Here is a 24,291-nt window from a genome sequence, read left to right on the forward strand (position 1 = left end):
AGTTGCATCTCCAATTCACAATTCTTGGTCAAGAAGCTCAAAGAGAACAATTGAATAATCACTTCGCATTTGCCTTCACACACCACTTAAAGAAACACTGGAAGCCAAAGCTCGGAATGTCTTGTTGCAACATCATGTTCAACAGAGTGAATCTCACTAAGCTGAATCGTCACGGGACATAGAACACAAAAACTACAACTAACTATAAAAAAAGTAGAAAGTGGAGCTAATTACACAAGAAGAAACAAAGCCAGATACAGTAATATTAAGAGATTCTGTAGAATTTAAATTAAGCATTAGAATGTTTATAAGAACATTATACTGCTTTTAACTTTAATTGAGGCCAAGAAGACACGTGAAGAGAAGACTTTAAGGACATGACAGTAGGCAAGAAGTATAGAAGCAGTTTGACATGTAATAACAAGTACAGAGCACAGCCTCCAAGTTTGGACCACTTCAAAAAAAACACAGGGAACAAAATTAGGTTATAGGTTACATCTAGACTGTCCAGAGAGAAAGGACTAGCTACTTTCCTGTTTAATATTCATGTAGTTTTACACTGGTGATTAGTTTATAGAAAATACATGTTTGAGGCAGTAGTACTCTATTGCTAAACATGCCTATAACAGTGAAGCCATTGGTCCTTTCCACACATTTCATACATGACACTTGAGTAAGCTTGGGCCACTCAGTACTTTTTCTTAAGAACAACATTATTTCAATTAAGTTTCACAAATTTAGTCTGTGTATTTATTTCTTGTATATAATGCATTCTTGTACTGTACAATATTTTATTTTCTGCAATATATACATAATCTCTCCAGGAAAGTTTGGTTGTTTTTTTTTTTTTTTTTTTAATAGCCATTTACTATAAATTTATTTTTCTGCAGACCTACAATTAATCTCTACCAGGTCATGTCTAGGAGCAAAAAAAAAAAAAATATTTAAAATTTTATTTAAGAATTTTTTTTTGTACACCAGCATTACAAATAATCTATTTGGGAAAAGAGTATTTTGTTTGAAGGTTTTAGCCATAAAACTGAATGGACTGGCTTGCATGGAATTGCTTTTGTCCTCCCACAGGAAGCAGAAATGCCATCTGTGTCACAAGACAGCTTTCTGCAAGCTTTGCATGTCCCACATTCTTTACTGTTTTAGTCCTGCACTTGGCAGTGCTGCATTAACAGTTGGACTTGATGGTTTTAAAGGTCTTTTCCAACCTAAAGGATTCTATGATTTTCAGCTGAGCTGTGTTGCGGACCAGTCTTGCCATGCTGAGACAACAGCATCTCCACACTCCTCGGTTTTTCACTGCGGACAATTATATGCACAATATGAAACAGCTTAATGTGCAAGCCTTGTGGGAGGGCACATTACAGCATTTCCAAATGGCCGCTTTTTCATTTAATGTTTAGTTTGTATTTTCATACCGTTTCGTACATTTCACGCCATCTCCCTGAATTATGTATTTGGGGAAAATAAAGCACTTCTTTATCACACCATTTTTAGCCACAAAGGATAATGAACTGCAGTGCATGGAAACACTTTTGTTCTCCCGTACAGAGACTATTTTAGGTCTTTGTCAGGTCGCCTATATCTGGGCCTCAGCCGAGACCCCGCAGCCCCTCTCGGGTCCCCCTCAGATTCACCGAGTGTGTGAAAACCTCACCACTCCCCCGCCGTCCCCCCGCTCTCCCCCCCGCTCCCTAATGGCACGTTCCACTCGCCGCGGAGAGGCAGCGAGCGCCCGCAGCTGAGGCGACGGTTGGGACGTTCCACCGCAGGAACTCAAGGGGTGCGGCTTCCGGGCGCCGACTTCGAAAGAGGCCTGCGCCGCCGGCTCTGCCATGACCCAGTCGGTGGTGGTGCAGGGTAAGGGGGTCGTGGCGCCCAGACCTCCCGCCGCCCCCTCCCCGTGCCTGAGCCGTGTCTCTCCCCTTTGCAGTGGGACAGTGCGGGAACCAGGTGGGATGCCGTTTCTGGGACCTGGCGCTGCGGGAACACGCCGCCGTCAACAAGGTAAGGGCGCCGCTGCCCCGCCGGCCCGGGGCGAGCTACCCTCGCTGCCGTCCGCGTCCGCCGCTGTGCCTGCAGAGCGCTGTGTTTGTTTGCTTAAACCAAGGGCGCTTCACTGTGAGCACAACCACCCCCAGCTTATTGTGCCGTTTAACTAATCATGGAAACAAAATGTGAGGTTAACTGTCAAGAGTTAACCCGGTTAAATTAGAGGGTGGTCAGTCTCCAGCCGTGTGAAGTTTAACAGGGATTAGTGCATCCTGCAACTGGGACGGGACAACCCTGGATGTACGGACACATTGGGCAATGAGATGCTGGAAAGCAGCATGGAAAGGGACCTGGGGGTCCTGGTCAATGGCAAGTGGAACATGGGTCAGCAGTGCCCTGGCAGCCAGGAGGACCAGTGATGTCCTGGGGGGCACCAGGCACAGTGTCTCCAGCTGGGCAAGGGAGGGGATTGTCCTGCTCTGCTCTGCTCTGGGGCGGCCTCACCTCGAGTGCTGGGGGCAGTTCTGGGTGCCCCTATGTAAAAAAAAAAGGGCCACGAGGATAGTGAAGGGTCTTGAGGTGAAGCTGTATGAGGAGCAGCTGAGGTCACTTGGTCTGTTCAGCCTGGGGGAGACTGAGGGTCTCATTGCAGTCTGCAGTGTCATCCTGAGGGGAGAAGGAGGGACAGACACTGATCTCTCCTCTGTCATGACCAGTGACAGGACCCAAAGGAATGGCCTGAAGTTGTGTCAGGGAACATTTAAGTTACGTATTAGAGAAAGGTTCTTCACCCAGAGGGTGGCTGGACACTGGAGCAGACTCCCCAGCACCAAGCCTGTCAGAGCCCAAGAAGCATTTGGACAACACTCTCAGGCGCATGGTGTGACTCTTGGGGGGTGTTTTGAAGGGCTAAGAGTTGGAAAGGTTCCTTCTGGGTCCTTTCCAACTCAGAACATTCTGTGATCACTAATTCTGGTCAGCTTTCTCCAGCATTTGCACCCTGAAAAGTTCAGTGTGTCTCCCTACAGCCAGGCATTAGCAGGTCTGAGGCAGTTAACACAGTGAAGGCTCTTCAGTGCTGGCACTTTGCCACTGGTAGTAAAGCAAAAGATGACACCCCAAGGCCAACCATTGTTTTCCACGCTAGCTCATGCCATGGCTTGCTGTGGCAATTTTACTGACCAAAATAGCAACATGAGGAGGGCATAGGATTGAGCTGAACAAAATCACACTTTTCTTGCTGTGATTATAAAGCACTTAAGGTATTTAAACTTGTCAGATTTCTTTAGCTGTATGTAGGGGTAAGTAATTGCTATTGCTGTCCCTTGCCAGGGAGTTCAAGAATCAGTGTGGCTAGGCTCTCCTGTTTCCAGAACTCCATGGGTATTGGTATCACGTGCATGGAACCCACGATGAACTGAGGGTTGTCTCAGTGATGAACTGAGTCAGCTGAAGAGCAGCTCTTCAATTTAATAGTTGCATTGGGATCTTAGGTAAACTACTACGGTTGCTTAATCTGGTGCTGAAAAATTAATTTCCTAGTTACATTCTCCTCTCAGTTTTTAATAGCAAGCTGATGTTTCAATGAAATCTTCTTTTTGGAGATGACTAGATCCAGCTGGAATCAACAGAGATGTTCATTCAGTTTCAAGTGGTAAAGTTTGACAGGTATCCTTCAGATGTCCCTGCCAACTTAAGTTATTCCATGAAAATCAATGAGAATTTTTTGACATTACATATCATTTTGTGTTGTTTCCTTTCAGAAAGGGATTTATGATGAAGCCTTAAGCAGTTTCTTTAGGAATGTAGATACAAGGTAAGTTTTTATCGGCCAGTTCATAAGTTTACATGGTAGATCAGCCCTTGTAGTATCTTCTTTTAACCTAAGTTACAGTTTTCTTTAAGTCCCATTTAGCTTGTACTAGAAAAAGATTTTGCTTTTTTATATTCTCCTCAAAACCTTATCTTTGACTTTCCACTTTATCTATACATACTTCAGTAGTTAAATGTCTTGAAAGTGTGTTAGTTTGTTTTCCTTTCCTTTTGTACCGAACGTGGACAGTCAGGATCTGATGGCTTTTGCCACTGCAGATAACAATCAGATTGTGTGCCCTCTGAATACCAACTGGGCAGCATTTCTTGAAGAGTTGAAAGAGGAATTGTATATAAGATAGTCAGAAAAAACTGGCAATGTTTTAAGTCTTATTTATCTGACTTTTGTTACCCAGAGTAGTGTCTATAATTGTTTTTTATAAGTTAACCAATTCATACCTTAAAACCATTCAGTCATTTCTTATCTCTCCAGTTACAAAAATCCTTGCAGTTTGCAAGAAGAAAATGTGTACTTGGGATAGCCTGTTGCATTTTAATTAATAAAAAACCTTTGACCAACCTCTGTTTCCTTCCATTGTGTGAAAAGGTTGCAGTACAGCAATGTGATTCTGACTAGAAGAGCACTGAATTCCAAATTGCTTTTTTTACCTTTTTGAAAGAACATTGCAAATGTATTGAAGTTTGTTAATGTCATTCCATATGGGTATTTCCAAGAACACTTTTTCTTCTTTTTTATCAAGAAAATTGCATCATAAAAGATACCTGCTTCTGTATGTGCCAGATGAAACCACCAGTTTTGTAATTGAGAGGCTGGCTGCAGTAAAAACATCTGTTTTCTCTCTGAGCAGTCTGGTTTAGTGGATGGTGTCCCTGTCCACGGCAGGGGGGTTGGAACTGGACAATCTTTAAGGTCCCTTCCAACCCAAGCCATCCCATGGCTCTAGGGAATGTTGGGATTTTTTTTCAGCAACTGAATCCAAGTGATTGAAGGTTTGATCTGGCATGAAAGACCACAAAGCCAACAGTAAGAAAAACAAATGTCGTTTTGGGGTTGGTTTTATTTCCTTTTTGAATTTTGTTAGTCCCTGAAGAGAAATTCTCTAGGAGGATTTACTGGTGCTCTAGTGTAGTCCTGCAGGTGTTGTGTAGGCTAGAGGAATCACGTGGGTATTGGAGGCTGCTGTGAGCTGCTCACCTAATGAGAAATGTCTAGAGACCATCATTGAGTAACAAGTTGGAAAATTCTTGAGTAATCCAGTGCAGCCCTGTACTCTTTTCTCCTTGTTCCTGATGGGACTCAGTGGGCTCAGAACATTGGTGCTGTATTGAATTTTAGCTGATGTTTTGTGAACATGATGGTGGTTAAATGTAGAATGGTCTTAAGGCATACTTTAAATTTAGACTTGGCCAGCTCCCAGATTAGGTAAATAGTGGAAGAGGAAATAAGATCAGTCTTCCAGTATCCCTGCCTTTTTTTTTCCCTTGTGCTGAATATAGTTTGGCCAGACCATAGTATCTCATCATTTGAGTGGGAAAATTGTAACATTATGTATAGTCTGCTATGTTGGCTCAATACAGCCAGTCCTGGGAAAGAAGGAGGATTTAGCTGTGTCAGCCCAGCAGGATTTCTGAACTGGTAAATCATAGTAAGCAGAATAAGTCAAGCACAGGGCTTTCACACCTGGAGCACAAGCACAGTGTTGTACTACCCCCACTGAAAAGCTCATGGGGAGCTTTTTTCCATTGATGTGGATACACGTATCACGTGCTGCTAAAAGATATCCTTTCCAGTTTTGGCAGTGCTTGTAGAATTGCTGCAAAGCAGAGGCTGTATCTGAGAGTAAACTTTTGTGCTTATCTTTCAGCTTCTTGAAGTAATGTTTAGGATAATTCTGATTGAGTTCATGACCTGTGATTGTATTACTTACAGGAATTATCAGGTCTTAGCAGCATGTTCAGGGTGTTTCTGTTTGTTTGTGTTGTCATAGTTCCTCCAAACACAATATATAAGAGATAAAATTTTATAGTAGTATATGTTTTATGCTACAAATATGAGCTTTGATTTTTCTGTTACTTTCTTTTTTTCAGAAGTGGTGATAACGGTCCTGATGTTTACAAAGGAAAAATCTGCTCTTTAAAAGCACGAGTAAGGCAATCTATAAAGGTCACTGTTTTTACATGGAATATTTATGTTCAACTGTGTGGGAATTCTCATGAAGTTCTTAAAATTGCATACAGGTTTAAGTACTGCTTTGAAAGTAAAATTTCTAATATGAACTTTTATTAATGCAGTAATAGAGTTTGCTGCCAGTCTTGTTGAGTAACTCCTATTGGAATTGTAATAAAATTATTGCAGATATTATTATCTAATGGTTGGGTTTCCTGAGCCACTTTAAATGATTAAGGAGCAAGGAAACTTGAAACATAAAAATGTTTTAATTTTGTTATTCCTAAGTAGTGGGGCAAAATATTATAAAATTTGAACAAAATTTCATCTGAAATGGAATCCTATTGAACAATTAGCAAATCAGCTAAGCTGAATCTGGTTAATCTCTTAGTTAACAGCTGGGGCAAAAAAAGGTTTCTGTGGAGCAGAGTAGAAACAGAATTCCTTTCGTATTGTCAATAATTTCATATTTCTTTGTGTGATTATTTCAAGGGTGGTTTGCTTACTCACTGAAGTATTCTTTCCATTCTCAAAGGCACTGTTGATTGACATGGAGGAGGGTGTGGTAAATGAAATTCTACAAGGACCATTGAGGGATGTGTTTGATAGCAAGCAGCTTATCACAGATGTTTCTGGTTCAGGAAACAACTGGTGAGAACCTCTTTAGAGTACATTTCTTAGCAGCTAATTAGATGGCATTTGAAAGGGGAAATGATAACCATAGCTTTCTGTGTTGTTCTGCACCTGGAGAGCTGCAGCATTTTACCAGCAAACTTGGAGTCACTGTTGCCAGGAGGAGGGCTTTGAAAAGGCTTTTGCAGAAGAATAATTCTGCTGATATATCATTTTGTCTCTTTTTTTCTTCTTCTTTTTTGATTTTCTTTACAAAAGAGCATGCTTTTTATTTTTGTTTCTTTGGCATTCAGCTGCTTTCATTGCTTAGTCGAAGCCATAATCTAGTTTGAGACTGTGCAGCTACTGTGGAAATTAGATATATGGACAAATGCATTTGTGATTTCTAAGCAGAGTCTGACTTTGTGCATATAAACTACATTACCAAAAGAAAAATTCAGAAAAAGATTGGTTAACATAATGAATTCCAAATTTTCACAGGGACCTTAAGGTGCTCTAATAATACTCAGTGCACTACAGAATGGAAAGCAAATCACCAGCAAACATACCAAAAGAGAATGCAATATGGAAAATAAAGCAGTCTTTACCATCTACCAACTTTACCATCTAGCAGACAAGTGTGTTGAAAATGAGCTGTTTGGGGTTTTTTTGGTACTAGCAGCAAGTGACTTGCATAGTACTCAAAAGATTATCTGCACACTTATTACATAGGGATATCTTTATTGCTAAGGGCTATGTAGCTTTCATTACTACAACTGGATTATCCAGCATGGGGTATTTCCTTTTCAGTACAGAATAATAAGTGTATACTCCCAAGTTGTGAACTTAGACCTGTTTGCGTCCTCCAAGTTAAAACCATGTCCTGATTCCCATATGCTCATATGTAGTCACAACTTAGAAACTCTCACAGATGAGGTGTTGCACCCAGCTTTGGACCCTGAACTCTAAAATGTTACATAGAAGGATTTAAGATTAAAAATTTAAAGTTTGATTTTTTGGGGGGAGGTTTTAAAGTACTTTTCATATCCTCAGGGCTGTGGGTCATAAGATATATGGCTGTCAGTACCGGGAAAACATAGTGGAAAAGCTGAGAAAAACTGCTGAACATTGTGACTGTCTACAGTGTTTCTTCATAATTCATTCCATGGGAGGTGGTAAGTAATCTTTTTATGGGGAGTATGACTGCAGTAGCCACAGATGAAAAAAAGAAAACACATGGATCTTGAAAAGAAGAAAATCAGTATAATAATCTACATCATTCAGAATGCAGATTAAAAAAATTAGTACAAATAAGTGGACCTGTAATTATTTAGCACTAGTTTTTTAGAGCACTGAGGAGCTCTGATGTGCTACCCAGAACAAAAATGCAGTTAAAATTCTAGAGATGAGGCAGTGATAAGATCAAGACAAACACTGAGGTATTACTGATCAGAAGAAGGGTTGGTGACCTCTGAACACACAACAGCATTGTCATAAATCATTTTAATTGTGGGGAAAGGCTTTTCCAAAAGGCTTTGAAGGAGACTTCTAATGTTGTTTAACTTTAGAAAAACTTTGTTTTTCTGGTTTCCTTCCTCATAACTCTCTTGAATCTGATCTAGTTAGTTAATAAGCCAAAAGGAAAAATCCTTTGCAGTGACAATTCTGTCATTATTGCATTGCCATTAAGCCTTCCTACCTCTGAGACTAGCATGTATTATATAACTGGTTGTGATGTGGCAAAAGACACAGAAAATAGGTCTAAATATGAAGCAAGAATTTTGTCAAGGGCCTTTTTTGTGGCCATTTGCTTAATTTCAGAGACCCTGGAGGTACTGTTTCTGTTATTATGAAAACTGCTGTCTTGTTCATAGATTAAATTGTCTGCCACTGAGAATGTAGCTGAATATTCAGAAAAAGACCACAGTTCAGTTCTCTGTTTTGAACTCAGGGCTGTGTGCTTAGTGTTAATGAGGAAAAAAGCCTGTGTGCTGGGGGGAAGGGGCAGTTCTGGTTTTTCTGAAGAATGAGAAAATTTCATAAAACCTAAAACGAAAATAGTATTGTTTGAGACAGTTCAATGCTTTTAAGCAAATGTTGTGTTTCATAATTCAAATTAAAGAATTCAAAATAAGAAATAGAAATACTAGGTCAGAGAAATGTTTTTTACATAATAGGACTTTTTGGTTTGCAGAAATTTTTGAGACTGTATACTTCATTCTGACTAACATACTGTTGGAAATAATTTTATTACTTAATTTTTTTCTTGTCTGGGACAAACCTTCCTGCCTTAATTACATTTGAGGAGCCTCTACTGTCAGCCAAATGCTTCAGAAAGTATTTATTAACATATATAATTGAAAAGTTGTATGTCTCCTACACGAGTCATAGAACCTAAGATAATGTGGGGAACCTGTCTTCTCTCATTCTGTCTTCATTCATAATTAGGGACAGGATCTGGTCTTGGAACTTTTGTACTAAATTTGCTTGAGGAGGAATTCCCAGAAGTATATAGATTTGTTACTTCAGTTTTTCCCTCTGGTGAAGATGATGTTATTACTTCTCCGTATAACAGTGTTCTGGCTATGAAGGAGCTCAATGAACATGCAGACTGTGTGCTACCAATAGAGAATGAAGTAAGAAATAATACTCTATTTATGTAATTTTTTTATTAGAACATGGAAGTGTCTCTTCCTTTTCAATACTGATTTGCATACCAAATCTCCGAAAGCGTAATTTCAGTTTTTAAAGTAATAATTTAACTTCTAAGTCACTTGTGAACTTTTGAAATTAACATGGATGTCACTAAAAAGTTGCTCTGCTCCTTCAAACTAAGGTAGAGTGAATTTTTTCATGTCTATTTCAAGACAAACAGTGAAAAGCTTCTATTTACTGAGATGGTGTCTTCAATTCTTTTAACAATCAATTTGTGCATAGTATTAGTAGGGTGCTTCAAGGACCTCTGATCTCTCCAGATTCCAACAAGCTTAACTGTGCTGATTGGTGATATGGGAATCATAGATACACCTGACCTTGCAAAGTGCTAGACTCATTTGAATCTAGCTTTGGTGGCTGTATTGCTGTTTGTTTATAAAAAAAGCAAGAGAAAACGAAATTTAGTTAGATACTATATTTTTTGCTTCACAGGTGTTATCTTCTAAAACTGCTTTTTAAATTTTCATAAGCATTTTGAATAGTTGAATAAAATTCAAACTTCTGAGTCAAACTGTGTATATATTTGTGATATGTAAGGCACAGACTTAGAAACACTTCAGTCAACTGGAATTGCTCAAAAGTTGGACTTAGATGTATCAAGGTATAATCTTTAACCTAACAGTACAATGTCTGAGCTTTCAAGATTATTAGAAATGAAATGTGTGGTACTGAATTTCAAAGTTCTGTACTCAAGACTACTCTGCTTTTTTTTTCCTCTCTCTCAAAGTCTCTGTTTGAGATAGTTAATAAAATTCATCAGATGATCAGTTCTGGGAAGTTAGGATCAACTGTGAAGCAAAACAGCTTGGTAACATCAAGTGCAGGCAGTGCAAAAATACTACAAGAGAAGCCATTTGATGCAATGAATAACATTGTAGCCAACTTGCTGCTGAACCTGACAAGGTAAAGTTACAGTTTATTCCTCTATAACAAAATAGGATTGCAGGAGGTGGTGGCTGCTGTAAATATGCAGGCCTGCATCAACTTGAGTAATATTAATTACATTAATTACTCATATTACAGTATGGGTCTTCTCTTTATAAGAACTGGTTACTAAATGCTAAAGTATTTGGAAGTATTCAGATTGTCGTGGTGTTGCTTTAGCCATGATATTCTTAAAATTAAGGCGAGTTTATGGGCAAAAGGAAATTGTCTTTCACTAGTGCCTAATGGAACCCACGGAGGTTTGCCTTTCTAGGCCAGTTGCATTGTTTTATAAATATTGTCAGATCATTTTTGCTCATAAATTGTCTATTGCTGCCAGAAATATACTTCTGGTTGGCCTGTTTTTCTTTTAAACAGCTTGTCAGAATATCACATGTGTTTTATTATAGCCTGTTTAGTAAAAGTGGTATTAAGTAATTGGTATTAACCAGCTGGTATTATTTAACAAGTATTAAGTGGTATTAAACATTATTAATGATAATAAATCAGTGCTAAAGACTCCAATTGGGAAACAAGGAATCATTATTGGTAACTTACTGTTCTTTAGTGGGAAGTATTAGTAAATAAGACTTTTACTGCTGGATGTGAATGTTTTGTAGTTACGCTTGAACATTTTCTTGAATGCTGTGTTGTTTTACAGTTTTATTGTACAGAGCAGCTGAAAAATAGATTTCATGGACGTTTACCTTATAAAAGTGATTTACTTAGTTTGTAGCAGTTTCATAACAATTTGTTAATTTTTCAGCTCTGCTAGATTTGAGGGTTCCCTAAACATGGATCTTAATGAAATCAGCATGAATTTGGTTCCATTTCCTCGACTTCATTATTTGGTTTCAAGCTTGACTCCTCTGTATACACTAGCAGATGTTAATGTTCCTTCTAGAAGGTAAGAAAAAATATTATTGGAGTTTCACATTTAAAGTAATTTCTGATTTTTCCATAGTTTTCTTTTAAAAATTCCATTCTGTAGCAAAACTAAGGTTGGAAGTTCTAAAACTTGTATGTCTGCCACATTTTCAAATTCATCCTGCTGATTTATGGAACATCTGTTGTCCCTTTTCTCTGTAATGGTTGAGCCAGTAAACTTGGCATCCTTTTAAACTCTGCTGGAAACTCTGTTTCTGTTAGGAAAATGTATTATTTAGAACCCACTGTACAAGTTCTTTTGAGTAACAATTTGCACTTGACTGACAAAATACTCTAAAGCAAGGGATTAACTAGGCTCTTTGGGGAAATAATGGTATCTTACTTCAGTCTGGAGATGCAGTGAGCCTATTTAACATCTTATTGTAATGATAAACTGACATGTCAAATTTTGTGAGATATTTATCCTGCTGACATAGCAGAAAAATTACCAGATAGAGTAGATTTTACTGGGTTTGGTGGATTATGTTCAGTCAACAAGAGCGAGATCGAGACAAATAGTGGTAGAGACAGCTGCGGGTAAGTGATGGCAGTATGTGAAGAGGAGAAGAGGGCAGGACCACACTTATTTCCCAACAGCAAATTGTGACAGTCAGATCTGTTGAGAACATAACTTGAGGAGACCCTACAGGGCTGGGGGGAAGGTAGCAGACTATGAGAAGATGGTCAGTCAAAGATGTTTCAAAATGAAATGGGAACAGTAATATTTTGGTCTTCTTTATTTTTTTTTGTAATAGGCAGATTGTGGCAGAGGTGATAAGAGAAAAGAAATAGAGATTATAAATATACAGCATTGGAACAAATGGAAAGAATAGCTTAGATGTTGTGGGTCCACAGTACACCATCTTTGGTATCCCACAGTACAGTGAAACTTGGTTAAGAAAGTGAAGAGAAAAAGAATATGATTTGCAGTGTCATCTTTTAAAATAGTCATTTGTGATACAATTAGAATAAGTAGACTAGACAAGTAGATATAGCCTGTCTTTTCCCAAATCATTAATCTGAATTAATACAGTTCTATGACTCATTGATCCTTTTAAATAATGAAGTGTAACAGGCAGATAATCAGTTCTGTAAGGATCAGCATTTTGATATTCCTTGATCCTTCCCAGTGAGATTGTCCACTCAAATTGCCACATAGCAGAACCCCAAGTAGTTAAAGTCTTTTACATAATTTTAAGTCTTTGTAACCATTGGCCTCAAATTGCCTCTATAAGTGCAACATCTCTGATTCAACAGTGGCTTGTAACTTGAGGATGAGGAAAAAATGGATCCAGTGTGTTTTTAAAAACTTCTAATGCCAACATAGGTACATATAAAGGTTTGAATCTTTCCTGTCATTTATGGTCCTGGGTTAAATGTACCTTTATCCAGGTTTTTATGAACTTTTAAACCCTGAAGGTGGGCATTCTGAAGAACCTTTGTATCCTATTTTTGTAAGAGTAGATAACTGTTTTCTTTTCACCCAGGTTGGATCAGATGTTCTCAGATGCGTTTAGCAGAGATCATCAACTAATTCAAGCAGATCCAAAGCACAGCCTCTACCTGGCCTGTGCACTTCTTGTTCGAGGAAATGTGCAGGTTTCAGACCTTCGCAGAAATATTGAAAGGTTTGTAATACCACACAGAGTAGTCGTGGGATTTGTATGGAACCTAGCAGTTGTCCAAAGTATTACAATTTTTCATTGAACAGTTTCAATACCAAATCAGTTTACTCCAACCTCCTTTTCTTAATTTTAGAATGGAAGAAAACATAATTAACTTATGTAATGAGTGAAAAAAGTCATGTTATTCCTGGATTTCCAAATAAAGCAAGGTGCTACTCCTCTCTTTCTCCAAATTGCAAAAAAAAAAAAAGCAAATCACAGCCTTGCAGGGGTTTCCCAATAGCAAAGGATGTTGGAGTAATGAGTTCTGTAGTAGAAGTTTGTTTTTGCTGAACAGAAGTCCCTTCTCTTTCCATGGTTACTTTCATGTAGGTAGGAAATCATCTTTACTTGAACAATTCTGTGTTGTTAGCATCCATTTTCTACCTTGAACAGTATTGAGCTACTTATATGTAACAGGAAAGGCAGGCAAGATGGAATTTATAGGAAGACAGGGGTGCATGGGGAAAATTTTTGGGAGTCTAAAGTATTTTACTTATTTCAAAACTACAGGTAGACTGATTGCCCCTTTACTAAATCTCAGAGTGCTTCCAGTCCCTTTTATAGAAACAGGTGCTTGTAACTTCACTTTTCAAATCCTGATGCATTAAATTAACAAAACACAATTAATGTTTGCAATTTAAATTTAACATAGAGACACAGTGGTTTAGTCTGAAGTCTAAAATATCTTATTCACAGTGATAGTTATAACTGTCCTCCTTAATCCTGAGTGCTTAAATGTTAACCTTTTCAGACTGTTAGTTGAAACTGTTAGTAGTTAGCCTTTGTGTTCTTTATTTTCCTTAGTTAACTAAATTTTTGTATCACAGGTTGAAGCCTTCTCTGCACTTTGTCTCCTGGAACCAAGAGGGCTGGAAAACTGGTTTGTGTTCAGTACCTCCTGTGGGCCATTCCCATTCCCTTTTGGCTTTAGCAAACAACACCTGTATAAAACCAACTTTCATTGAACTCAAAGACAGATTTATGAAGCTCTACAAGAAAAAGGTGCAACTCTTATCACAATAACATCCGTAGTCACTAATCATTAGCATCTTGCATTATTGAAGCCCAGATATTAGTGTTGTGAAGGGGCTGTTACTAATTAATAGCCCAAGGGTTTTATTTGGGTGACCAGTTGACTCAAAGCCCCATCCAACCTGGCCAAGAACACTTGCAGGGGTGGAGCATCCATAAGTTCTCTCGGCAGCCTGTTCCAGTGCGCAGTAAAGAATTTCTTACTAATACCTAATCTAAACCCTGGAGTCCATCAAGCTTCTTTTCATTTCGCTTCTTCAGCAGGACAGGAGAAAAGTACAGTGAAAAACTTTTGGGTCAAGATAAAGACAGGGAAAACAACCACCAGTTATTGCCATAGGCTAAACAGATTTGGCATTTGGAAAACTAATTTCATTTATTGCCAATAATAGTAGAGTAGGACGGCAAGAAATAAAAACAAAGCTGAAAGCACCTTCATCGCCATTCCACTGCCTTCTTCCCAGCTTCAGAATTCCACTTCTCTTCCTTCTTCACTGATCTTAGTGTCTGCAGGCTGTTTCTCTCACATTTTCTTGAGTCTTCTCTGTCACAGCTGTTGTGCAGCATTTTTACCCCTTGATAAATACCTTGTCACAGAGGCATTACCAGCATCACTAATGGGCTCAGCTGTGGTCAGTGGCAGGTCCATACTGGAACTGGCTGGGATGGTTTGTTCAGCATGGGGGCAGCTCCTGTTATCTTCTCACCCCCCTGCAGCTGCAGCCCTGCACTCTGCCTGCTGCCAAAACCCTGCCATGTAAACCAAATCCAGCTGGTCAGGTGTACCCAAGAACACAATATGAAAAGATGGAGTTTTAAGAAGTCAGTAATATTCACTGTGATTCACTAGGGGATTGTTGCCAAACTTGGCAAGTGTTTAAACAAGGGATGTCATGATACAAGTCTCTTAAGTGCCGTTTCAACAATGCTTGTGCTTCCCCCTTCAGTACAGGCTAACTGGTATTTGCTGAGACAAGGCAATCAAATACCAAGAAAAGGATAACACTGAATTTTTTTTTCCTCTTAGGCTCACCTTCACCATTATCTGCAAATAGATGGGATGGAGCAAAGCTGTTTTTCAGAAGCTATATCCTCTTTGTCGGACCTAATAGAAGAGTACAATGAATTGGATGCTACAAAAGGTGGGCCTAGAATAGATCCTTCAAGACTGAAGATAGCTGTTTAAAGGAAGAACTGATTTTGAAAACAACAGCAAAAAAGCACTTTCCCTAAACATCCAGCCACTTCAGTTAACCAGAATGACTTGCAGCATGCCTGGCTATTGTAATTCCAAAGTGGGACCAGCACAACAGCTTCCTTACCTCAAGTGCTGTCTTTAAGTGGTGAGCCATGCCTGTGAGAAAGATTTGAAGGCACCTAATTGTGGCTGGAATCAGTAAGGATAATCCTGACACACCATATGCTGTGAAGAAAATGAGGAGAGATTTTATGTAGCAGCCAAAACTGTAATTATTTTCTCAGACTTTCAACTTACAGTAAACTAGATGTTGGTCTTGCTTCAAAGAAGGATCACTGTTGCTAGATTTAATTTTTAACAAGCGACTACGAAGAGAAGAAAAGCCCATGTAGTCTTTTCAAAGATGAAAGCAAGTCTCTAATGAAACTGCTTTCTTACACTTTGCAGTAGACATTTCAGAATGCTCTAAGCTATGTTCCTCATTTTAGTATTTCTGCTCCTATCTTGTACTTAGCTATACTCGAGGATTCTCAGTTAATACCAAAATTGACAATAACAGAAAATTCAAAAAAATAAATTTGGTTTCAAGTATTATGTTTGGAATGTTAATTAATATTTAAATTATTCATATTCATGAATGCTGAGTTGCACTTGATAATGAGACAATACAGAATACCTCTCAGCGAAACATGCGCTTAGGATGAAGTTATAATGACCATTTGGAGAAAAAACACTTATAGCCTTGAAAGAATGCAAGTAAAATAGATGTTTTAATATTTATAATTATCAGGGTATCAAGCAGCTTTTTATATTACAGTAAGAATTTTTACAAAATGGAATATACAGCTATTTCCAGTTGCTTGCTAGTGAACTGTTACAGACCAGAATGGATTGATGCAATGATTTCTTGAAATCTGAAGTCCTTCTAGCACAGTTGGAGTGGATATGTAAGTAAGCACAATTTTGACTGTATGAGACCAGAAGTATTTAATAAAGTATTGTGATAACATTTGTTGAGAGCATTTTTAAAAGTAGAAATTTCTAAATATAGAAATTTTCTGAAGTCTTGCATCTATTATCTGCAGTTTCCCACTTATTTGTTCCTTTGCACATCCAGTGTTTATATCCATAACACTAGAGAAGGACTATCTGTTGCAAAAAGCAGTCTGAGTTTAAAGTTGACGACTTCTGATTCAATGTTTCAGCACTGATGTGTTTTACTATTTCAGCTGTATAGCAGAAAATGTTAATTTAAGAATGAAGAATGATAGATGAAGTATTACAGGGCTAATTTTTTTCCTAAGAGGTTGGAGCATCTATTTGTATTTGTAGGCAAAAGCTTGTTGCAGTGGGGTATGAAGCTCTCTTGCTGTACCTTTCACAAGTGACCCGGAGTTCTTGTTCGAGCACTGTTGGTGTTAGATACATCCTTCTCAGGAATGTATCTCCCCATGTAAAAACAGTTGCATTTAAAAAGATGCCCTCTGGCGTTTTACAGGTGCTATTTAACAAATGAGTAAATATTCACATGTGTCGTTTCATTGTAAACACTGCTGTGGCTGGGGGTTGTGCTGACTCTTCAGTGTGAATGTGCTGTTGCGCTCCGTGTGTTACAGTCAATGGTGTACTTTGTCATAGGAGTTTGAGTTGGGAAAATATATCTCCTGGAGCACTGCAAATCCTCTGACACACACACGATGTTATCCACATCATCTTCCACCTGAAGGAGCCTTCGTTGGGACACTCAAACTGTACAGTGATCATTTTGGACTTGTTAGGAATGCAGCACCTCTTGTCCAAGCACACTCCACAGAAAGTTAGTTTGTATCTTTGCGTAGTTGAGCATCCAGAAAAAACTAACTTCTCTGCTGTTGGAAGCTGGAAAGTTGGTTGACATGTTTTTCCCTTTGGAATCTTTAATATTAAAACAAAGAAAACCCTGAACATTAATAGCAGATCATGTAAGAAAAAGTTGCAACATTTACTTGTAAATATCTTGAGAGTTACTCAATCTGAAAGCTGCCTGGTTTTTCCTTTGTCAGTAAACCAACAGGAGATACTTTCAGAGTGACTGTGCATCAGGACAGCATTAGCAGCACTTATATTTCAGGACATTACATTTACATTCTTTTGTTTGAAGTTGCACATCTGTAGTTTGCTATTGAAACATGAACATTAATGGTAGAAAACATAGAAGATTTCTTTTAAAACCCGTAAAAAAGAAGTAAATGTTTTATTAGTACTTGCTAATACATCCATTTTTTCCATTAGTTCCAATATTTTCATTTCCTATTAGGAACTAATTTTATGCTAGAAAATACCTTTATTTTCTTCAGCATCTTGGTCAGACAAGGCTGGATGAAGCATAATCTCTTTTCTTTTTTCATTTCACATTTTCGGTTGTCGTTGGTCACTCTGCTGGATATGCCTATGCCACAGGTACTGGAACAGGGTGTCCAGGGAGTTGCCTGTATGAGGCACTTCTTCTTCAAAACTAGTGGTAAGCTTCTGTAAGCTAAGACAGCAATATTTTATTTATGCAGCCCCAAAAGGATGAATTGAAAATACAAGGATAAGAATTCGATTTCTGTTCATGAAGGTACTTCTGTAGGTAAACCTAAAAATGAGACATAAATAACATTTATACAAAATTCAGCTGAGCTGCAGTTAAACTTTGCTGATACTGGATACTCAGATCCTACCAAGGACTGTGAAATTGCATGTATTGTGTGACCTTCCAGTTTCATGTGATGGAAATGTTGTGAGAAAGACTTAATTGTAGAATTTTTATGAAATGTCCAGATTTTGCTTTTATTTTAGGCCAAGCATAGTTTGTAAAGGTGCTGAGAACATTAATATTTGTGTCTTTGTAGATATTGATAAGACTTTAGGTTTTATATTGAAGAATAAAATTATCCAATCACTTTTAGATACCACTAAAAAGTCTGAGGGCTCGATTAGGTGGAGTATACTTTAGAAATGAAACAAAATTGCTGTGGAAAAGTTCTACAAAAAAACTATGTGACATCTATGCATTTATGCACATGTGCATTTATGTAAGAGCACATGCAGAATCACCTGGAATTACCAGAACTGCTGTCTGCTTAGAAAGCAGACAGCAATTTAAAGATCTCATTGAAGCAAGCATTTTAAAAGCCTGTCACAGATCTGCAACAAATAAAAGGAAGTTAAATGGTCGTTTATACTTGGTACATTTTTTGAAGTATGACCTAGTTACATCTCTGTGTATCTGAATTAGGTAAATCAAATTGAAATGGAAAGCCAGAAAACAAAGAAAGAGGAGTAAAATGAAACTTAGCACTTACTACCCACGCTAGCAGAAAAGGGACTTTTCAAAATACATATTTGCCCATTGAGCCATCCATGGAATTCATGGACAAGTTGACAAGATACTTCTGCTGGACTGGGAGGGGAGGACTTTACTTGGAAAAAAAATTTCCAGGTGTTTTTCTTCAGAAGATTCCCAAAGAGCAGCATCCTACAGCATGTACAGCCACCACAGGGACAGGGTGTTGGGTCCCTGAACCGAGCCCAATAGAAAGTGTGCTTTGCCAGCTGCCATAGCTCTCATGGCTATGCTGTGCAGCTGATCCGAATTCCAGAATAAATGATGATGTGTTACAGTCATTGAAGGAGTTACTGAAGGTTGGACTTTGGCTTTTGGGTCTGCTGAAGGGCTACAAAGTAAATGGCTTGATGCTGTTCTCCAGATATCTGAAATATGGTTTGGGGTGAGATGTATTTCAGAGGCTCACGTGGTTTGGTTGCTGTTGTTTGCAATGCATTGAGGTCTCTCTTCAATCAGATTAGCGCTGTTCTCTAGAATTTGAATCTCTCTTCACTTGAAGTCAGTTGCTTTACCAAATACGTGTTTATACAACAGCATTGTGTAATTCTGTTAAAAGGCTTTGATACTAGATACAGGTATTGTATCATAATTTGAAGTGGGATGAACTTTTTTTTATTTTGGCTTACTTGTGTGACCACTGCGTACATGTGAGAAGTTGTCCAAACTGGACTTCAGGTTTTGTAAGCAGGTCTATTTACCTGCAGATTGATTGATGTGCATCTACTCAGCAGCCTTTGATAAAGTTTTTCAAATAAGCATTACAATCCTTTTATTTTATTGGTCCATGATGATTCAGTGATTCAGTCTGCCACCAAATAAATGGCTCTGCTTTCTGGTACCTTCATTAGCTGTAACAAAGATGACTTTCACCATGGAAAGTTGCACATGCCTAGGGAAGGAGATGGCACAAGCGTAGCAGCTGTGGCCAGGGAAGGGCTGGCATAGCTGCTTCTGGCAATGGTGCTTCCTTAGAGGGCAGAAGAGAACTAGTGTTAGCAGCAGAGCAAGAGTGGAGTTAGACGGAATATCCACTGACCCTGGCAGAGTTGCATGGACAAGCCAATGAATGCTTTTGATCAGACTCAATGAAGGACTGGGGGGAGTATTGTTATTGCAGTGACCAAAATTTGTGAATGTGGGAAAGCCACTAAGGCAATTTTTATAATTTTCTGCTTTCTATTAAAAGAGACCTGTGTCATATTAATATATGTATGTGAAAACCAAAACTGGCTAACACTACAAAGCAGGGAAAAGTGGGGCAGTTCCCAGACTGCAAAATGGCTGTCCAGCAGCATCCCTAATTGGGCTGATCCGATGAGCAGCAAACCTCTGCAGAAAGATGCTTTGGCCAATTCCCTGGTGACAGAATCCAAAAGCCTTTTTGCTTTTCCCATTTATTAGGTTTAGAGAAATGAGTCTGTGACCTGAGAGTAAGAAGGGTAAGTGGGACACAACAGCCACCCTGGCAAAGGCCTTGAGCAAGAACTGGGCAAGTGCCAGTGTGCTGCCTGCCTGGCTGCTGGAGCCAGGGACACTAAGTGCAGAAAGGCTCGTGTACAGAAACATTTACCCGTGTAATCAGGCTCACCTGGCATCAGTCTGTAGTTGCTTGATTGAAGTTGCTTGTGCTGTCGCAGGCCACAGATGGATTGTCCTGGCTTCTTGCTGCCTGGGACCCTGGTACAGGGGCTTCCTGCTAATCTTGGTGTGAATACAGGGGTACATCCGATGGTACCACTGACACACAGGCACTTATATAGCCGGTTGGGCTGAAAGGTCTGCCCGTTGGCATAATAAACTCCATTGAGCTCACATCCTACAGCTACCAGATCTGAAAATGGTGAACAACAGTTACTAACATGGGAGGAGCACATGGGTCTTGCTAAACAGGGTGCTAAAATGTGCTCAGTCTTTATGGCATCCACAACTTTGTAAATCAGACATCAACATGTCTGCGAATAACAGGCTTGTGCACAATGAACTGGTTTCACTAATGTAGTTTACAGTCCCAGCCCTACTCTCAGATTCTCTGACTGAGCAGTTGGAGGATAAATTAGGATAAATTCTTTAGCACAGAGCTGTGCAGCACCTGCAAGCAGAGTTTTCCTCCAAAACCATTCACCTGGTGGTCCCCACCCTCTTGGATTTCAAGAAGGGAATATGAAAGAGCAACTTACATGCACACACGCCTGTTTCATACCTAGGCTCGTCTTCTGAGTAGTCGCAGTAGAGCCCTTTGTGGGGATCACAGACGTCTGCTTCATTGCAGGGCTCTCCTGCCTGCTTGGCACAGACCTTACAGCAGCCACAGCCATCCTTCACCAGGCTGACCCCGGGGGTACAGGCTGGCACCGGCGGGCATCGGCACGGCCAGCGGCAAACCTCCTTGCGCTGCACTTCACCAGTTTCTGAAGGTTTATTTCCAGGCTGCTCTGGTGGGCTGTGGGAAAACTTAAGACAGAGTGGGCTATTTTGAGCACTGAATGCAGTACGTGTAGTGAAATAGCATAAAATGAAGTCAAGATGGAAAAAACTGACAAGTTGCATGAATATATGCAACGTTTCTCATTTCACAAGATAAAAAAGTGAGAGAAGCTATGAGGTTTAGGTAGAAGGCAGAGGACCATTTTCATCAGTGTCGTACATTAAGATGTTCCACCAGTGAGCCTGACCTACTGCTTGTACAAAACACAATTCACTGGTCTTTCCTTTGCCTTCTATAGAACAAAACTGAACAGATTTTTTTTTTTAAGTGTTTTAAAGTAGATGGTGTTTTTACTGTAAGTATTTCTTCCTAGAAGCCTTCTATCAAGTTAACAAGCTTTTGATTCCTCACATTTTTTATAGCCAGCCGCAGTCCTGTGTGCCAGTTCTGATAGCAAGATCCTTTTAAAATAGGGAGGCTCTTTTGAATGTTACTTTTGCTCCAAAATTTGAGTAGATGGTTGGGAAGGAGCATTATAATATTTACAAATGCTCTTGTGCTAGATGCAAAAAATTAATCTTAGTAAGGGAGGCAAGTAGCTGTACTGAGTTTAATAGGTCACTTTCTAAGAGTGCATTTATTTGCATGACTAAGCCTTCATTGAATCCAGAACTTACGGAGCAAAAACACATCTCATTAAAGAGATTTGTATCGGCAGCAGGAAGTCAAGATCTAGCCAGAATTTACTGGTTTTCACATTCTGTCTCAGAATTCATGTCTTTTTCTTTTTTTTAATCTTTGTTTTTATTCTTTGTTTTTCTTTTTTTTTTAATTTTTTTTTCTTTTTTTAAGTAAAGGAAGGACAAACTAATTCTTGATGGGCTTATTTTTCTGAGGCATGGGGGCAGATTAAGTTAGCACAGTGTGAAAGGATCTATTTGAGATAGCTATAGTCTATCTGCATTTTTTAAGAACTACAACTAAAACTTAGCAGTTTAGATCTTAGCATTAAATCTTTTCATGCTGCTGATTTCAGCAGAAATGCAGATTGTGGTATAGTTATTCTCTATTCTCCATGGATGACTGGTTCTGTAGTTAAGTGGGGGCATGCACAGCACTTGGCCACTATACAACACAGGGCCTGGAAGCCACTCTCATCACACAGCTCTGACTGCCCAAAGAGCAAAAGGGAAAGAAGACCAAGCCCTTCATCAGGTGCTAGTATCACCATCAAGCTTTCAAAAAAAAAAAAACCCAGAACATATATCCTATATTTTTTTTCTGGGCATGTGAAGCCTATCAGTTTCTGTCTGTTCCTCCAAACTGCAAGGATCTACTGGTGTAGAAATAACCAAATCACCTCCAGCAGAGATGCTGAGGGAAAGGGTTCATTCAGCTGGGGTTCCTTGCTGCTTAATTTTCAAACTGGAAGTATCTGCAGAATTCAGCATTTCATATGTCATAGCCCAGGAAAGCTGTTGCAGCATAATTGAGCTGGCTTAATTGCATGCAGTAGTAAATGACCTTTTAAAAGCCTTTTTTCTACCACTAATTTCCATTTTTCATGGTCATTTACAACTATACTTATGATATCTTAATCTGCAGCTACTAATGAAGCTCCAAAGCAGTAGCTTTCAAGTTCCTTTGGCTGAACGATTTTTAAGCTAGATATTAATTTGCATAAGCAATTCATATAGTAAATGGATGTTAAACAATGTCATGGGGTATTCCATGCAGTATGAAGAAGATGGTTTCATAAATGTGTCATTTGTTAAAGGCTTTCTTCTAATCCTTTTTACCTAAATTCAGTAATAATACAGAAACAATTAACTCAAGTATACTTTTTAAGGCAGCTAAACCTTTCCTATAAACCATAATGTTAATTTGATGAATGTGTGCATTAGAATATAAAGGTTCTTAAAGAATTGTTCTGGAAACAAGACAGGCAAGTGGTCCTGTACATTTAGCAGTGTTTAAGACAATACAGTTGCTTTAGGAAACAGTTCCTTGCTGCTTCTTTCTTTAGAAGCAGAATATTATTATTATTATTATTTATTTTTATTATCATCATCAGGAATTTGGCCATATGCCAGCAACATGAGGTTATGTGGCTTGAATCAGATATCATATTTCAAAACGGGTATGTGTAGCAGGAAGTAATCTTATGTGCTTCAACCAATACGTTTAATTTGTGTTACAAATTGAAACATGCTTTAAACCTACAGACTTCTACTTAGGGGAGTTTTCTCTCCTTTTTTTAGGGAAAGATGTCTGCTGGAAGGTGGGAGATGAAAAAGTTCTTACAAAGTAAGAAAGACGCCATTAGGTGAATATCTGACAGTTTTAACTGTGGAATTACTGAGAACTACAGCTTACATGAAAAATCTTCATATATCTATTAAGTTAGAATGAAAATGTAAAGTTTTCTTGTACAGTTTACAGGTCAAATATTTTTCTAATTTGTGCTTCCCCGGGTTTCTATACCAAAGCTATTCACATCACTTGCATACTTTTCCTGATCGTATGTGCAGATCAGAAAATGAGACCATTGTGTAAGAACCCTTCATGTGTTGTTTGTTTTCCCGTGTTTTAAAGATTGAACGAGGTCAGTACAGCATAAATAAGCAAATAGCAAAATAGGTAATGTATTATCACTAATGTTTGGTTATCTTAGTCTGGCTTTAAATAGGCAGAAAGGGGAGGGAGCCCACCATTTGAAAATTCTGTTGACATTCCTCTTAATTGTAAAGGAAAAATACACTGTATTCATGTAAAGTGGATTTTCAAAATTAGGTAAATAAGTAATGAAATTGGCCTTTGACACAAATACCTTTAGAAAAAGCTATCACTTAAAACTGTCTCATAAGAGACAAAGTATAATACAGCCCAGGTTCCTTTCTTGTTTGTAAAACTAGCTTGAAGTCAGACTGCTGCATGTGTATATATACATATTTGCAAACACATGTATACATGGAATATGAGCATGGATAAGATGTTGACTTTCTTACTGCATCAGATAGTAATTTTTGCTTATATAAAAAAAAAAAAAAAAAAAAAAAAAAAAAAAAAAAAAAAAAAAAAAAAAGGAGGAAAAAAAAGCAAGGTCAGTGACAATTTAAGCTTCCCTAACACTTTTTTCTTGCCACCAACTAATATTAATGTACCGAGAGAAAAAAAATTACCAGAACATGACTGATGCAGTAAATAAGCTGCAAATGAAATTTACTCAGGAGTAGGGAATGGCTCCTTATTCTTTATGAGGAATTTACTTCTCTGAAATTTAATTGGTCATAAAGCAAATATAAACTTTTAACCGGGACAAGGTGAGGAAGGGGAAAATCTTTTTCTTCTTTTTAATGAACTTACCTGTTGAGTATAAGGGATGATGAAGATGGTGGGAACCAGGAGCCACCGCAT

At 38.6% G+C, this 24,291-nt stretch overlaps 2 protein-coding genes across 2 annotated transcripts; one reads left to right on the forward strand and one right to left on the reverse strand.

The window, feature by feature from the left end:
* The first annotated feature begins 1,839 nt into the window (after window positions 1-1,839).
* Window positions 1,840-16,590, forward strand: TUBE1 (tubulin epsilon 1). Its single transcript, XM_041414857.1, has 12 exons — window positions 1,840-1,872; window positions 1,946-2,019; window positions 3,768-3,820; window positions 5,926-5,983; window positions 6,540-6,655; window positions 7,670-7,791; window positions 9,065-9,252; window positions 10,059-10,234; window positions 11,022-11,162; window positions 12,670-12,810; window positions 13,677-13,851; window positions 14,909-16,590. Exons 1-12 carry the CDS (start codon window positions 1,848-1,850, stop codon window positions 15,065-15,067), a joined length of 1,428 nt encoding a protein of 475 aa, XP_041270791.1. The 5' UTR covers window positions 1,840-1,847; the 3' UTR covers window positions 15,068-16,590.
* On the reverse strand, window positions 16,590-24,291 carry CCN6 (cellular communication network factor 6). Its single transcript, XM_041414858.1, has 5 exons — window positions 24,241-24,291; window positions 20,627-20,900; window positions 20,038-20,280; window positions 17,401-17,594; window positions 16,590-16,993 (listed from the first exon to the last, which is right to left on the reverse strand). Exons 1-5 carry the CDS (start codon window positions 24,289-24,291, stop codon window positions 16,712-16,714), a joined length of 1,044 nt encoding a protein of 347 aa, XP_041270792.1. The 3' UTR covers window positions 16,590-16,711.

Source organism: Onychostruthus taczanowskii, unplaced genomic scaffold (assembly GCF_017590055.1).
Source record: "Onychostruthus taczanowskii isolate IOZ18803 unplaced genomic scaffold, ASM1759005v1 scaffold48, whole genome shotgun sequence".
Taxonomy (NCBI): domain Eukaryota; kingdom Metazoa; phylum Chordata; class Aves; order Passeriformes; family Passeridae; genus Onychostruthus; species Onychostruthus taczanowskii.

Bases quoted from the DNA above. Each gene is read 5' to 3' on its own strand.
- CCN6 (XM_041414858.1), bottom strand. From the start codon at position 24,291: ATGCGGTGGCTCCTGGTTCCCACCATCTTCATCATCCCTTATACTCAA. The intron at 20,901-24,240 runs GTAAGTTCATTA...CTCTGTCTTAAG, and splicing joins TCATCCCTTATACTCAACAG to TTTTCCCACAGCCCACCAGA. The intron at 20,281-20,626 runs GTAAGTTGCTCT...CACCATTTTCAG, and splicing joins TGAAACAGGCGTGTGTGCAT to ATCTGGTAGCTGTAGGATGT.
- TUBE1 (XM_041414857.1), top strand. From the start codon at position 1,848: ATGACCCAGTCGGTGGTGGTGCAGG. The intron at 1,873-1,945 runs GTAAGGGGGTCG...TCCCCTTTGCAG, and splicing joins CCAGTCGGTGGTGGTGCAGG to TGGGACAGTGCGGGAACCAG. The intron at 10,235-11,021 runs GTAAAGTTACAG...TTAATTTTTCAG, and splicing joins TTGCTGCTGAACCTGACAAG to CTCTGCTAGATTTGAGGGTT.